Genomic DNA, 15,429 nt, shown 5'->3' on the forward strand with positions numbered 1-15,429 from the left:
CAGACGTCAGCAAGCCAGAGGGTGTGGGTGGTGGGAGGGAAGCCCTTCAGGGTCTCTGGTCTCAGGAAAGCCGTGCTCCTCCTCTGCTGGCTTTGCCTTCACTTTAGCATACTCTTGGCTTTTCCCAAGCCTGTGCCAGTGTACCCTCAGATTCTTCATTCTGAGAACCCTGGGAACCTGAGAATGAACAAAGCTTTTAGTGGAAATCAGTTCTGCTCCTTCTCTGTGGGTTGAACCTCAGTTGCTGGAAAGAGCTCTGCTTCTGTGTGTTCTGAGTCCCAGACAGAATCGTAGCCACTTGAATGCCATCTTCCTGAATTGGGTCTTCTTAGAAGTTTAAATAGCTAAGATGGGTAGAAATCCAGAAGTTAAAATCCTTTGATTGTGAAGCCTCCCTGGAAATAGGCATTTTTCTAAACCTGTTGGTGGGAATCAAATAATGGTTCAGCACTTGCAGAAGAGAATTTGGCAACATTAGCAAAGTTACATATGCATTTATTCTCTCTCAGGGAAATTCCACTTCGAGGAATTTGGCCCAGAGATACACTGTAAAAATAGTAAAAGATCATTCACTATGTCACTCCATGAACTAGCAAATGATTTTAAACAGTGCAGAGTTCCCAGTGGTAAACAGGACTGCTGAGCAGCTGGTGGATCTGCATCATGGATTGCTGTGCTCCTTTAAGGAAGAACCAGGGGCTATGTGCTGTCAGGCATGAAGGCTAGGATATACAATTAGGAGAGAAAGCAAAGGTGGGAAGTGATGTCTGTAGTATGCTGCTGTTTAGAGAGCAAATATAAATACTTTTTTGTTTACATGTAGCTTATAAGTGGAAGGAAGCTTTTCTTCTTTCTTTTCTCCTTAAGGGGATCTAAATAGAGGGGAAAGACATAAGAAACATACTTCTACCCAAACTTTGTTTTGTATAGATTTGATTTGGGATATTACATGTATCTGTTTATGTGTGTGCACACATATTGTACATGTGTGAAGGTCAGAGGACAACTTGCAGGAGTTGGTTCTCTGCTTCCATTGTGCAGGTCCTGGGGCTTGAACTCAGGTCATAGGTTTGGTAGTGAGCGCCTGTATTCCTGCTGAGCTTGTTGGTCCTGTATATGACAAAATTAAGAGGTTATGGGCTGGAGAGATGGCTCAGAGGTTAAGAACACTGACTGCTCTTCTAGAGGTCCTGAGTTCAATTCCCAGCAACCATGAGATCTGGTGCCATCTTCTGGCCTACAGTCAATACATGCTGTATACATAATAAATAAGTAAATCTTAAAAAAGATAAAAAAAAATAAGAGGTTATGGCAATTTTAATAAAGCTTATTTTTTTAAATGCTTGTACCTGTTTGCTTCCCATCAGTATTTGAGAACTCTTTTTTTTTTTTAAATCACACTTTTGACAAGCCTAGATGTAATTTTTTGACTTTACTAAATGGGTAGGGAAAGAGGCTGCTTCTTCCCTTCCGTGGTTATAATGATGCAGCATCCTGCATTCATTATTAGTGTTTCCTCTTCTGTGACTGAGTTTGTAGTGCTTCTTCCTCAGAAGGTGGCTTCTCACTAGTTTATAAACTCTCCCTGCACTCCTTTTCCATTTGCTGGCTAGTTGTGTATCATTCCAGCCAACTTGCTTAGTCCCTAACTGTAGAAGCTGGTTGTCGCATGTGGGACACTTGCTCATGTTAGTTTAGTTAGTGTTGCTGGAGCAGACTTCCTATGCCATTTAAGTGCTGGCCATTAAGTGAAAGCTCTCTGGAGCAGTAGCTCTATGTTCCTGTGTCCACTTCTCTTTTTCAGTTTTCTAGGGCTTCTTTCTTATGTCTGAGCAGTGAGTTCACAGTGTTCATTAAAGTTGTTAGCTGGTGGATAGCTAATGAAATACCATTCGCCGTTTGGCTTGTGAGTTAGATTGATTGTTTTTGGTTTTGGTTTCCTCGAGACAGGGTTTCTCTTTGTAGCCCTGGCCGTTCTGGAAATCGCTCTGTAGACCAGGCTGGCCTCAAACTCAGAGATCTGCCTGCCTCTGCCTTCTGAGTGCTGGGATTAAAGGTGTGCGCCACCACTGCCCAGCTGAGATTGATTGATCTTGATTTATAGTGACACTTGATAACTACTTTTATGATCTGTTCAGTGTGAATACCCAAGTGAAGTATTTTCCCCATGAGTAGATACAGCTTCTGTAGCTACCAGCCTTGGCCATGGTCATAGGTACATGGAATGTGTTCTTCTTCCAGGTCATCACTCCCTGTAGGAAGCTCATCTTGTGTGCCGACAACAGGAAAGAAATGGAAGATTGGATTGCAGCACTCAAGACTGTCCAGAACAGGGAGCATTTTGAGGTTAACAGAGAAGCATGTTTTCTGTGGGTGCCTGTTGTTGCCTCTCTTGCTCTTGCAGTAACGGGACTCCCTTCCCCAGTATTTTCTGAGTGGACTCCAGAATGTGTGTTGTAAAACTGAGGCCCAGGGCTCTTTCTTTCCATGCATCTGTCAAGACTGTGGTCCTGTCCTTCATGAAGCTGACTTCCTCTCTGGGGTACTTTATGAAATTCTCTTTAGTTGTTGCATGAAAGAATTCCAAAGAAATCTTTTTTTTAAAAGATTTATTTATTATGTATACAGTGTTCTGCCTTCAGGCCAGAAGGAGGCTCCAGATCTCATTACAGATGGTTGGGAGCCACCATGTGGTTGCTGGAAATTGAACTCAGGACCTCTGGAAGAATAGCCAGGGCTCTTAACCGCTGAGCCATCTCTCCAGCCCGCCAAAGAGAAATCTTACCTTTGCTTTCTTTATATATCATTCTTCTAGCCTACCCAATACAGTATGGACCATTTCTCAGGGATGCACAACTGGTATGCCTGTTCCCATGCACGGCCAACCTATTGCAATGTGTGTCGTGAAGTTCTGTCTGGAGTCACATCCCATGGGCTGTCCTGTGAAGGTAAGAAAGCTGCATTTGTTACTTTGACATCCCAATGCAGTCATAATAAGTGAGTATTGCTATGACCGAGGGTGGTCAAGGGAGAAGTGGTTCCCACCACTGCATTCTTCTTGATCTTCCCATAGAAGACTCAGTCCTTGAGTGTCATTATCACAGAGCCTCTAGAGGGAACAGAAGGAAAGCATTAGTGAGGAGGGAGGTATGGGCCCTTTCTGGGTTCTGTGTCATGGATGCAGGAGAGAAGATACTTCACAGAGTGCAGTGTAGTTGGAGAGCTTCTCTCCAGGTGCCATCAAGCTCCCAAGGTCCCACAACCCACGTATAAAATAATCACTCAGATGCTTATATTACTTATAAACTGTATGGCTGTGGCAGGCTTCTTGTTACCTACTTCTTCTATCTTAAATTAACCCATTTCTATTAATCTATACTTTGCCACTTGGCTCATAGCTTACCAGTACCTTACATCTTTCTTGTCATGGCGGCGCCTGGCAGTGTCTCTCTCTGTCCCAGCCTTTCACCTCCCAGAATTCTCTTCTCTCTTGTCCCGCCTGTACTTCCTGCCTGGCTACTGGCCAAACAGCATTTTATTTATACAGAGCGATATCCACAGCAGTGCAGGGTCATGGGAGGGTTCTGGTGGCAGAGTAGAGGTCACATAGGGACTGCAAAGCTCTGACTCATGGCCAGGCCTGTCTTCCATTTATTTTGTATAGCTTGTGAATATGGCTTGTTTTACATTTATTTTCAATGGATGAAGACAAACAAAAGAAGGGTATTTTGTAATTATGGAGTTAGATGAACTTCAGTTCTGTGGTGCTTTCTAAGTTTGCTTGTCTGCTGGGTAGAGGTTAGGTGCTGTGATGACGGTGGCCAGCATAGGCTGCAGCACCGAGTGACATCCCCAGGAGCTCCTTACTCCTCCCCAAATTTACTAAACAGGCCTCTGTCCCACCGGGAGGCTCCTGAGAAGAGTGAAGCTTATACAGCTGTGTGTTCCTTTTCCCACAGTGTGCAAGTTTAAGGCTCATAAACGGTGTGCCGTGCGTGCAACCAGTAACTGCAAGTGGACCACGTTGGCTTCGATTGGGAAGGATATCATTGAGGATGAGGATGGGGTATGTCCAGGGGGAATTCTGCCTGTGACTTGCATAGCACCCACTCTCTCTTGCCTTCCTCCTATACTTCTCATTTGAGATGTCACACTGGGATCAAGTGTCCCTGCCAGTTATACCTGGGACCTTTGTGGTTACTGTACTCTCAACTTTACCCTCATCCTGATAAGTCTGGGTGTCTCCTTCTCAGTGTGTGCTGTGATGTGAGCCCTGGATGGGGAGCTAGGGTGGGAAGGAGTATCTCAAAAAGAGCACTTCTGCCCCAGGGTGTCCAGCTGACTCTGGGTTGGAACTCTGGGCATCTCTAGCATGCTCCTGTTCGGTCTACAGATTGCCATGCCCCACCAGTGGCTGGAAGGAAACCTGCCTGTGAGTGCCAAGTGCATTGTGTGTGACAAGACTTGTGGTAGCGTGTTGCGCCTGCAGGACTGGCGCTGCCTCTGGTGCAAGGCTATGGTAAGTGGGCACCATCTGCTCTGCCTGTGGATGTGTGGAGACACTTGGCTCCAGGCTTTGCTTCTCTCCTTCCAAACTCCTGTAAGTGTACCCTAGATGCTTTCCAAAAGCCCAGAGCCTTGACTGTCTCATGTGTGTCTGGTCACCCTTATCCTCAACAGTTTTGTAATGCCGTTCCTGTGACTTTGATCCTGCCTTTTACATGAAAATTACCCTATCTGCTCCATACAGCGTCTGAGCAGGTTGTGAAGGGGTCTTTTGGGACAGGCTCATGGACCTTTTCTGTGAGAGAGTAGGAACACTTTTGAGGGTCTTTTCAGAGAAGTTTGTTCTAGTACAATAATTATAGTGATCAAGGCCCTCATGTAAGGAGGAGACACCACATGGCTGGGGCATCTCGAACACAAATCTTAAGGTGTTTAATGTTGGGTCAGTGATTAGATAGCTGTGGTTTCTGGCATGTACCTGGTTTTGAGCATGTGACTGACTAGAAAGGAACCTAGTCACATGAAGGTAGGTTGTCTGGGAGCCCTGAAAGTTAAGGGTAGCTATGACAGAAGCTGGAGGCTGCTGTTCAGTTTCATGTCTGGCTCCTATTGGATGTATCTGATTCTCACTTCCATGGTACAAGGCCAGGAAACAGGTTGCTCAGAGCACAGGTTGGCCTACTCTGATGGTGTTTGCCTCTTCCTGAGAGGACTTTCCAGCTGCTGGCCAGGGAGTCTCTGGTATGTCTGAGGAGACTGACTCCTGGTGACATGTGGATTTTCATTTTAGGTTCACACATCGTGCAAAGAGTCCTTGGTGACAAAGTGCCCACTTGGACTGTGTAAGGTGTCTGTTATCCCTCCCACAGCACTCAACAGTATTGACTCTGATGGTAGGTACTCCATGCTTGTGTTCACATACACGACCTTTCTCCGTGCTGCCTTCCCCCACCATCTCTGGAGATGGGTGTGTTGGCAATTTTGAGACTTGGTCATCAAGAGGCAGGCTTAGCTGTGGAATGGTCAGGGCCACAGTTGGCATCCTGGGACTTGCCATGTGACCCACAGCTTGAATGAACTAGCACTTTTCTGGAAGGGTTGATAGAGACCTTTGGATATTGAGTGGAGACCAAATGTAAAGTGTCCTGGTCTGCCATGAGCTAGAGGGCTGTGCCTGTTACCATCTGTGGCAGAGCCTAGCATGCTGGCCCAGAGCTTCTCTCCATGTCCATCTGGACAATGAAGAAGCATGATGGCAAGGATTGGTGAAGGTGATCTCTGAGTACAAGTTTCAGAGGAAAGAGTTCTGCCAGGCTAGAAGATGTGAGGTGAGATGAGGTGGGCTCAACCTCCTCACAGCTGGGCTGTCCGTCATAGACTCATTGGCTCACTCTGTGAATTCTGTGCCTCTTGTGCTGATTGTTGCTGCTTATTGAGTCCACAGCACCTCAACAGATTGTAAGGGTTCTTTGCTGTTCCACCTTTACTTCCAGGGTTCTGGAAGGCCACCTGTCCCCCGTCTTGCACAAGCCCCTTGCTGGTCTTTGTCAACTCCAAAAGTGGAGACAACCAAGGTGTGAAGTTTCTCAGAAGATTCAAGCAGCTGCTGAACCCTGCCCAAGTATTTGACCTCATGAATGGAGGACCACACCTTGGGTAGGGATTGTGTGAGATGTGCTGTTCTTACAATGATTTATAGTTAAGACATGCTTGTTTTAAAAAGATCAAAGATAAGAAATTTTTAGCTAGTGCATATGAGCACTAGCTGCTCTTGTAGAGGACCCAAGTTTGATTCCCAGCACCCACATGGCAGCTCACAACAGTTTATAAGTCCAGTTCCAGGAGATCTGACACCCTCTTCTTGCCTCTGTAGACACTGCACACATGTGGTACATGATCATACATGGCAGCAAAACATCAAATATACATAAAATAAAAACAAATCTTTATAAAGAAAATTTTAAATAGCAAAGAAGTTCACCTGCCAAAATCCCCAAATTACACTTATGAAGGACATGCCCCTAATAGTTGGTAGATGTTTGCACCCTTTGAGCTTCCACTGTAAAAGCACATGTCTGTAAACATGTACCAAACACCTACACTAGCTGCTGTGTACAGCATGTTCACATGCATCAGCTCCTGTGCTTGGGGTCTTTCCATGTTGGTACTTACAGACTTGCCTTGCTCTCTTTACTGCCTCCTTAGTTCCTTGGTTTCTCCAGCAAAACCAAGGGGGCTTTTCCATCTTGAGAACACAGTAGTATCTTCATGCAGGTGTAATGAGACTTGAGGGGCATTTGGGTCTAAAGCTTCTCATCTCCTAGCCAGGGAGACAGTGCCTTTCCCTTTTGTGTTTGTATTTTCCACAGGTTTGTAGGAAACATTTGTTTTTGTAAGTAAGACTCAGAGGACATGCTAGCATTGGGAGAGATTGAAGTGGAAGGTGCTTGCAGCCCTACTTCAGTGTGAGTCTGGGAGGAACTCAGGAGGGGGTTCTTTTGGAGCCAGATGCTGCTATAACATGAGCTGGGGCTGCTTCTCTGTGTGTCTTTAGCTGACGTACTGTGGGGCTCATGCTTCCCATCACTCCTGGATATTCTTCCTTCAGTTTCTTTTTGTTATTCTTGCCAACTTGCTGCACAGCTTGCTAGAAGACAGTCACAAGTGGACTCCTCCCTCAGACTGCTTGCTCAAAGGCAGCACTCCTAGAATCCTGCATATAACTGTTTTTGGAATGGCACTGATCCACTCTTTCTGAGGTTGATGAGGAACTAGTCTCAGTTCAGCAGTAGGGAGATTCAAAGTCTCATGTGGAGGCGGCACTACATCAGACAGGTTCAGGTGGCTATGAATGTGCTGCCAGGGGTATTGCATGAAGGTTCCACTCTACTCTGACAGGGGGGCTGCATGGTAGAACTGGGTTTTAGCTTCACTGTGCTGTGGCAGGGAGCTACACGGTAGAACTGGATTTTGATGTGCAAGAGCTCCATGATTTACAGCTGGGCACAGGCTGAGGTGACACAAGAGGTCCAGTTGAGGTGGCATGGGAGTTGGTTTACTCCCTTCCTGTTTATGGGAAGCACCTGACATCATACAGTTGGTAATCTTCTTGAGTTCTGGCCTTGACTGAGCACTGCTTTACCAGAGAGCAAGGATCTTCATAGGTGAATATTTAAAGGACACATGTAAATATTTCTCTTACCACTTGGAGGTCACATGCAGCCTTGCTGCTCAGAACTTAGGTTCAGATCTGTGGCCATGTCTTGTGCCTATCCTAGTTTGTGTTCTGAGCATGTTCTCTGTGTCTAGCTCTGCTACAGACAGAGTCTGCAAGCCCCCTAGGTAGGAAAGCAACATATGTTGATAGTTAGGGTCACATGGTAGGACTCTGTGCCACTTGAATGGAGGGAGACACTGATTCTTTGGAATCTCCTGTAAGGGTACCTATATTAAGCTAGTGTCTTAGTATGTCCAATGTGCTAGCCTCTGAGGAGAGCCTTCATCTTCTCCTACATGCCTTGGTGGGGACTGGTCAGACCATGGGAGAGCTGAGGGCATCAGATGCTTGTCAGAGAGGGCTGCAATTGTTTGCTGAGATATTTGACTCTTTCCTGAAAAGGAAGGACAACAGCCTCTTAATTATCAACTCATTAGACAAAACATATGACATACCTCATGTTTGAGAAGGGTTTTGTTGGAGGCTCCCTGAGGACTCAGAGCAGCCATAGAGGTTGAGCCTAGCAGAACTTATTGAGAGAAAGAGGAGGATGTTGCTAGGGGGCCTGTCCAAAAGCTGGGCTAGGACTATGTCCAAGGAGGAACATATCCTGGTGGAGGCACTGTAGGACACTAGGGATGTGCATCCTGCTGGAGGTATGAGCATGAAGCTTCAGGAGTGTACACTGTGTGGAATCAGTCATTAGCACCTGTACGGTTCTTGCATTGAAAGCAAGGATGAAATCTGCAGGAAGAGCATGAGGAGCGAGCAGAGGCTGTGGTGGCATGAATGGGAGGGCCGTATAACCAGCAGGGGCCCATAAGGGAGGCTGAAGTTAAGGAGAGGAGGGCTGTGTGTCTGGTCTGGCGTTAAGTGCTGCAGAGGGGCTGCATACTGTGCACTTCTGTAGCCTGGGTGAGTGGTGTCAAGGCTCAGTGCCAAGCCACCAGGAAGGCTGGTTGGTTAGCACATGAACGAGGAATATTGAGGGTGGGGATTCTTGGGTCCAGTATTTGGCTGCGATGTGGAAGACTGTGCCCATAAGTCCTCTTAGGCGCTGACATCAAGTGAGACTGTCTTGATACTCTGAAATGTGTATATTGTCTCCTCCTTGGCCCTGCTGAAAGAGGTGCTGGGACAACCCACGTAGACAGAAATGGGCCCCGAGCCTCTAGAGGGCTAGACAGACACCTAATGTTGCCTTGTAGAACCTGTATACACCTGGGCTTGGCCTGGGTGCAGGTTCAGCCACATGGAATAGGGTGCTCCCCTCAGCTCAGGACAGACAACCCATTATTTATCTTAGAGTATACTCATTTCCCCTGCTTCCCATTCTCTACAGCTTACGGTTATTTCAGAAATTTGACACCTTCCGGATTCTGGTTTGTGGCGGGGATGGCAGTGTTGGCTGGGTCCTCTCTGAAATCGACAGTCTGAACCTTCACAAACAGGTACCTGGGTTGAGGGACATCCCACCTCCAGGCAAGAGCTGAGGTCAGAAAGGGGCCATGAAGTCTGGGTACTGTGCTGTTTCAGTGTGGCTGTGTCCAAGATGTAGCAGTGAAGTACTGGGAGAGGAGAGAGGAGAGAGGAGAGAAGAGAGAGGGATGGAGGGCCATTTAGGTCAAGGGAGGTATAAAAACAACATGGCATCAGGCTTTATGTGGGGAATGAGTGTGGGGGCTATAGTCACCTAAGTCTCAGCTGTTTCCTGGGATGTGATGTTCCTAATTGCTGGATGCTTCAGGGTTGAGAGGAAACGAAGAAAGAATCTTCAACAAGTTAGAGTTTTTATACTAAAATAAAAATAGATTATCCTAATTGCTTATTGTGTTCATTGAATTTTCACTCCCAGCCCCCTTCCTTGGTCTTTAGCCAGTGTATACACTGTCATAACCATCACTCAGATTGTTTGTATCAAAATGCACACAGTTCACCTGATATTCACCTGCTGGTCAGTTACTGTACTGTTGAAAGAGCAGTATGTGTGCACTTCCATACTTTGCTCCCTGGGCACCTTGGAGTGGCAGTTCTGCAGGGGATGCCCTGAGGTAGTGCTTCTCCCTAGGACAGGGGCTGGATGGCTGAGACAACCCTGGCAAAATCCTGTACATGCTCCACTGTCTTCTCTTTTGAGGAGCCCTTGTTTAAATATTTGTAGAGCCACACTGCCCTGTCAAGACTACTGCAGTTCACATTCTTCCTTTGTAGCTAATTCATTTTATTCTGCCCAACTATGTAAACAGTTTTTTTTTTTTTTTTTTTTTTGGGTGTGTGTGTGTGTGTGTGTGTGTGTGTGTGTTTCAAGACAGGGTTTCTCTGTAGTTTTGGAGCCTGTCCTGGATCTCTCTCTTTAGACCAGGCTGGTCTTGAACTCACAGAGATCTGCCTGGCTCTGCCTCCCGAGTACTGGGATTAAAGGCATGCACCACTGTTGTCTGGCAACAGTTTTATTTTTAAGTAATGATAAAGTCAAACACAGCCTTATTGGGCTGATATTTTAAATGGATCCCCTGTTCATGGGTTTGGTCTTAATTTTTATTGAGGTAATCACATTGAAGAAAATTGATGTTTCATGGTCATTGTTATATCAGCATCTCACTTGTCATTAAAGATCATTTTCCCTAGTTTTTTGGTTTGTCATTTTTCTCTTCCTTCATATTTTTTGTTGTTCTTGAGTTACTTGCCCCTATGCCAAGATCATAAAAACATTAATCTGTGTTGCACTATATATTGTTTAATGAATCCCTGACTTGAATGAGTTTTCAGTGATTTTGTGTTCTCTGTCCAGTCCTGCTCACCAAGTGGTAGGCACTTCGTGTGTTATCTGGAGTAGAGATGGTCCTAGGGCTTACTGACAGCCACCAGTAACTCTAGAAAAAGAAGTATCGCCTCCCAGTGGTGGGATTATGGTAGGACAGTTAGTTTTGTGACTGAGCTTACTGTTGCTTGCTAGGAAAGCTGTGAATGTGGTTCTTCTACTCAGTCATGTTCTGTGAACATTTGTTTCCTGTGGTTCCTTTGTGTTCCTTGGAGCTCTGTCAGCTCTCTCCTGCACCTCTAGTTTCCCCCACCCTGTGTGTGGTGGTGTTCCTTCTCCTGTCTTCTAGTACATGCTGTATGGATGAACCTCATGGGTCCCATCCTCATCCTTCACACTCTTCCTTAGGGTAAAGCTTTGTGACTTGCTGGAGTTTGGTGCCATGTCAACTTTGGGGACACTCTGGGGTTTTTGGGTATTGTAGTGCCACAGGTTTCCAACCCTACCTGTCACTCAGCTTCTACCTTGCTCATATGTCTCCATGCATCCAGGGCCCAAGTAGAAGCCTTGCTCAGTCTAAGATAGAGCAGGGTTGGGGTCAGTTTGGGGAAGCCACCCACTCATAGGTAAATGGGAGCAGATTAGGTCTGGTATGTTCATACTGCCTTAGCATGCTCTTTGATAGGATCCTAGAAGTCAGTGGGGGGTGATTTTAGCAGTGTGGAGTGATACTAGAGATGGCTTTTGGAATGTGAATTTGGCATCAGTGAGCGAGCTGCATAGTGGGTAGAGGGATGTTTGGGGAGTTACAGACTGACTCTTCAGGTGTGGTACTGCAGTATCTTTGGGAAGGAAGGGCTTGTAGAAACCAGAGTCCTTAAGGGTTGATTGTCAAGACGTGAATAATTGAGGAAAGGCTGGTGGTCCTGGTATCTACTATTGACCCCAGAACCTATGTGTCCCCTTCTGGTGGTGTCTGCTGAGAAGGTACAGGCCACATACTCAGATCAGACCTCCTGCACTTCCTGTGGCCATTGATGACATCAGCAGGGTGGGTCCTGGATGGGAATGATTCTTAGACCTGGTGTCTAAGGACATATTTTTCCCACTGTTTTCCACCAGTGTCAGCTAGGTGTGCTGCCCCTGGGGACAGGGAATGACCTGGCCCGTGTTCTCGGCTGGGGCTCTGCCTGTGATGATGACACCCACCTCCCTCAGATCTTGGCGAAGCTGGAGAGAGCCAGCACTAAGATGCTGGACAGGTGAGTGGGGCAGCCAGCACTGTGTGAATGGCAGCTGTGGCCAGGCTTCTTTGTCTGAAACCAGTGAGAACCAGGAGCGTGGGCCTTCTGACATGATTTGTATAAATTGGAGTTGAGCATATATTTTTTTTCTGATGATTTTTGTATAGATTCTGAAAAGGATAAAAGCAAGTAAAGTGAGAACATGACTTAGACTTTCAGGCCATCTTCTGAGGCCATTCTTGCATCCTTTAGGATTGCAGAGAAGGTGACTGTAGTCTGACTGTCTTGGTTCAGGGTCTAGTAATGATCTGCAAAATGATCCTCATCCTTGAGCAATACCATTGTCCCACTTTTGTTCCCAGAATGAGTATCGGTAGTTATCCTCTAGAGCACGGGTTCTCAATCTTCCTAATGCTGGGAACCTTTAATATAGTTCCTTATGTTGTGGTGACCCCAACCATACAATTATTTTCATGGCTGCTTTGTAACTGTAATTTTGCTACTCTTAGGAGTCTTAATGTAAATATCTGTGTTTTCTGATGGTCTTAGGTGATCCCTGTATTGGACCCAAAAGGGGTCACAACCCAGAGGTTGAGAACCACTGTTCTAGAGCATAAATAACTTGGCCTCCTTGAATGGAGTGTTCCTATTTCTGAGCTCAATGGCAGTTTCCCCACCCCCAAGACTCTATAATTTTTTTTGGTGTAAGTGTTCCTTGGTGCTTAGGATTCAGGAGCTTATGGCCAGAATGATTTTAATATACTTCCCATTTGGGCCCCTCTTAGTGAGAGGGTCCATGTGTCAGCTGTTGTGAGATACTACTTATCTCCTCTGGGCACACTGAGCAGTGTGAAGCTCTCGAAACTCTGTCTGATGTCAAGGTGGGAGATATTTCCAGTCTCTTCCAACAGAGCTGTGGTGACCTATGGGTTGTGGAGATGAGACATTTCTCACAGACAGGTGATGAGCTAAATTACAGATGCAAAGTCAAGATAAAGCTTAAAAATGAAGCCAGATTGCAAGTGCTGTGGTAGCCTGCAGTCCTAGCACGTACGAGGGGGAGACAGAGCTCTGGTCAGGTCATTCTGTTTCAGTTATAGAGTGAGTTCAAGGCTAACTGGGGTCACACTAGCCCATGTCTCCAAACAAACAAACAAACAAACAAACAAATGGAAAAAGAAGTCAGAATAGTACTAAGGTTAAGGCACAAAGACCAGAACATTGGAGCAATGAGGGGATGGTTGGGGGGGGGGGGGCGTCTTTAGATCCCTGAGTGCTGGTGGGCAGCCTGCAACTGAGCTGACCTTGGACCTGTGCAGGTGGAGTGTCATGGCATATGAGACCAAGCTTCCTCGGCAGGCCTCCTCCTCCACAGTCACTGAAGACTTCGGCGAGGACTCAGAGGTACCACTACCTACTTGCTCTTGCTCTTTCTCTTTTATAGTGCTGGGCATGGCACTTAGGATCTCACTCAACACTGGGATGCACCCTAGTCCATCACCTGCTGTATAAGCCCCACATGGTGATCTTCATGTACTCAGCTGTTTGACTGCACCCCTGTCCCTTGTGTGGTCCTCAAGGGTGAACCTTGGGCTAAGCAGGCTCAATCCTAGGGCTTCATAACTATGTGGGAGTTTCCTAAGTTGTCACCAGGATTTGAGGGGCTTCCAAATACCTAATCCCCTGTGACGTTCTGTGCTCCTGACTAGCTCAGCACCTATTGCAATCTGCTGTTGTTTCTACAAGCCCCCTCCTGTCTGCTTTCAGAAGTCCCCATGCTCTATTTCTGCTCACCTTCCCTTTCAGATGTCTGGGCTGCCCTTGCAGTTAGCTCACTCTGTGTCAGCATCAGTTCTCCCTGGATTCACCTTTGCAGTCTTGAGGGGTGGGGTTTTGTCTTTATGTCCTGACTGCAGTGCTGGGCACATGCAGTGTTGGCCCTACTAGGTGACTGGCACTACCTGAGTGTTGGTTGGTCTGTCAAGCAAAGGGTCAAGGGCAGCAGCAGTCAACAAGCAAAGCCAGACTGCTTTGCATGGCTTTACGGGCAGAGATTGTTCTGTGCTTTTGTTTTGAGAAGAATATTTTGTAGATGTTGGGCATGGTAGGGCATGCCTTTAGTCCCAGCACTTGAGAGGCAGAGGCAGGAGGATCTCTGTGTGTTCAAGCCCAGCCTGGTCTATAGAGCAAGTTCTAGGACAGCCAAGCCTACACAGAGAAACCCTGTCTCAGAAACAACCCAATAAATATTTGTTCAGAGCCTGAGAATTTCCCAGAAAAATCTTGGAGAGTCTAGTCAAGGTGGCTCTTTTTTTGGCCATGGGAAAGCTTGCTGGCCACGGGGAGGACAGAGGACAGTGGAGCTCTCCCATTGGTGGGTAGAGGTTCGCAGGCTGGTTTACACCCCATTGGCAGAGTTCCTGGTGAGCTAGAAAAGGCAGCTCTGCTCTGACTGGCCACTAGTATATCACTGAAGATGGACTGGGGTTACATGCCAGGGCCTCCAGGCTTGTTTCACTGTCCTGACTGTCTGTTACCTCTGACAGGTTTTGTTTTGTTCGGATCCATTGTTTTAGTCTGTTCACAGGTTGGTAAAGCTTTTGACCTTGTTCCCTTAGCAGTGGATAGCACTGACAGTGTTTGGAGATGATCTGTTCTGTTAGAGGTTACACCAGAAAGGCCCGAGAAAACCCCTGAGTCGGAGACTGATGGCACTCACGTCAGTTGTGAGACTAAGCGCCCCTTGTGTTGTGTGGTTATAGGTGCAACAAATTCTCTTCTATGAAGACTCCGTTGCAGCCCATCTTTCTAAAATCTTGACTTCAGACCAGCATTCCGTGGTGATCTCATCAGCCAAGTGAGTGCCAGGGCTTCAGGGCTTCAGAGAGGCAGCCAAGCGTGCCACCCAGGGTCCCACCCCAGCTGCCTTCTGTCTCCTGCAGAGTGCTCTGTGAGACGGTGAAGGACTTTGTAGCTCGCGTGGGCAAGGCCTATGAGAAGACAACAGAGAGCTCACGGGAGTCGGAGGTCATGGCCAAGAAGGTGGGTTCCTGGCACAGGGTAGGTGGGGCGGGCAGCAGGTGCAGAAGAGCCTACTCCCCATACCACCTTTTCTTTCATACAGTGCTCCGTCTTGAAAGAGAAGCTAGACTCTCTCCTCAAGACCTTGGACGATGAGTCTCAGGCTTCATCCTCTCTGTCCAACCCACCTCCAACCATTGCTGAGGAGGCTGAGGATGGGGACGGGTCAGGTAACATCTGTAACTCTGCTGGGGACCGGCTGATGGGCTCGGCATGCCCCTCCCGGCCACAAATCTTCCGGCCTCGGGAGCAGCTAATGCTGAGAGCGAACAGCCTGAAGAAAGCGATTCGCCAGATCATAGAGCACACAGAGAAAGGTAATGGACCTCTCAGTCACCAGGTGGCACCAGAATTTCCATGTTCCCTGGGTGTGGTATTCAACCAAGTACTGGAAACAGTCCTTCTGGTCCCTTACATTGGACACTCCCAACCTTACCACCATTCCCACCCTCCTGTCCTCTCTCACTTCACACCATGCCCTTCCCTCACTCCTTACCCTGAGTGGACCCACCTCTTCTCACTTCTGACTCTGTGGTCACACACTACCTTGTCACTCTCCTGCTGGGGCCTCTCTGTAACTCCTTTCACCTCCAAATCCTCCTGTCTCAGAGTCCTCCTCT

The 15,429-nt window shown here is 47.1% G+C and overlaps 1 protein-coding gene across 2 annotated transcripts in view; it reads left to right on the forward strand.

Moving 5' to 3' along the window:
• Dgkd (diacylglycerol kinase delta) overlaps positions 1-15,429 on the forward strand; it is a 97,812-nt gene that overhangs the window by 64,695 nt on the left and 17,688 nt on the right. For both annotated transcript variants that reach the window (XM_036173069.1, XM_036173070.1), the window contains exons 4-15: positions 2,242-2,346; positions 2,816-2,948; positions 3,960-4,066; positions 4,394-4,519; positions 5,297-5,399; positions 6,000-6,162; positions 9,066-9,174; positions 11,607-11,746; positions 13,048-13,132; positions 14,491-14,585; positions 14,671-14,770; positions 14,853-15,126. In XM_036173069.1, the coding sequence (XP_036028962.1) occupies positions 2,242-2,346; positions 2,816-2,948; positions 3,960-4,066; positions 4,394-4,519; positions 5,297-5,399; positions 6,000-6,162; positions 9,066-9,174; positions 11,607-11,746; positions 13,048-13,132; positions 14,491-14,585; positions 14,671-14,770; positions 14,853-15,126 (1,540 nt within the window). The remainder of the gene's footprint in view (positions 1-2,241; positions 2,347-2,815; positions 2,949-3,959; positions 4,067-4,393; positions 4,520-5,296; positions 5,400-5,999; positions 6,163-9,065; positions 9,175-11,606; positions 11,747-13,047; positions 13,133-14,490; positions 14,586-14,670; positions 14,771-14,852; positions 15,127-15,429) is intronic.

This window comes from Onychomys torridus, chromosome 23, assembly GCF_903995425.1.
Source record: "Onychomys torridus chromosome 23, mOncTor1.1, whole genome shotgun sequence".
In the NCBI taxonomy this organism is placed as follows: domain Eukaryota; kingdom Metazoa; phylum Chordata; class Mammalia; order Rodentia; family Cricetidae; genus Onychomys; species Onychomys torridus.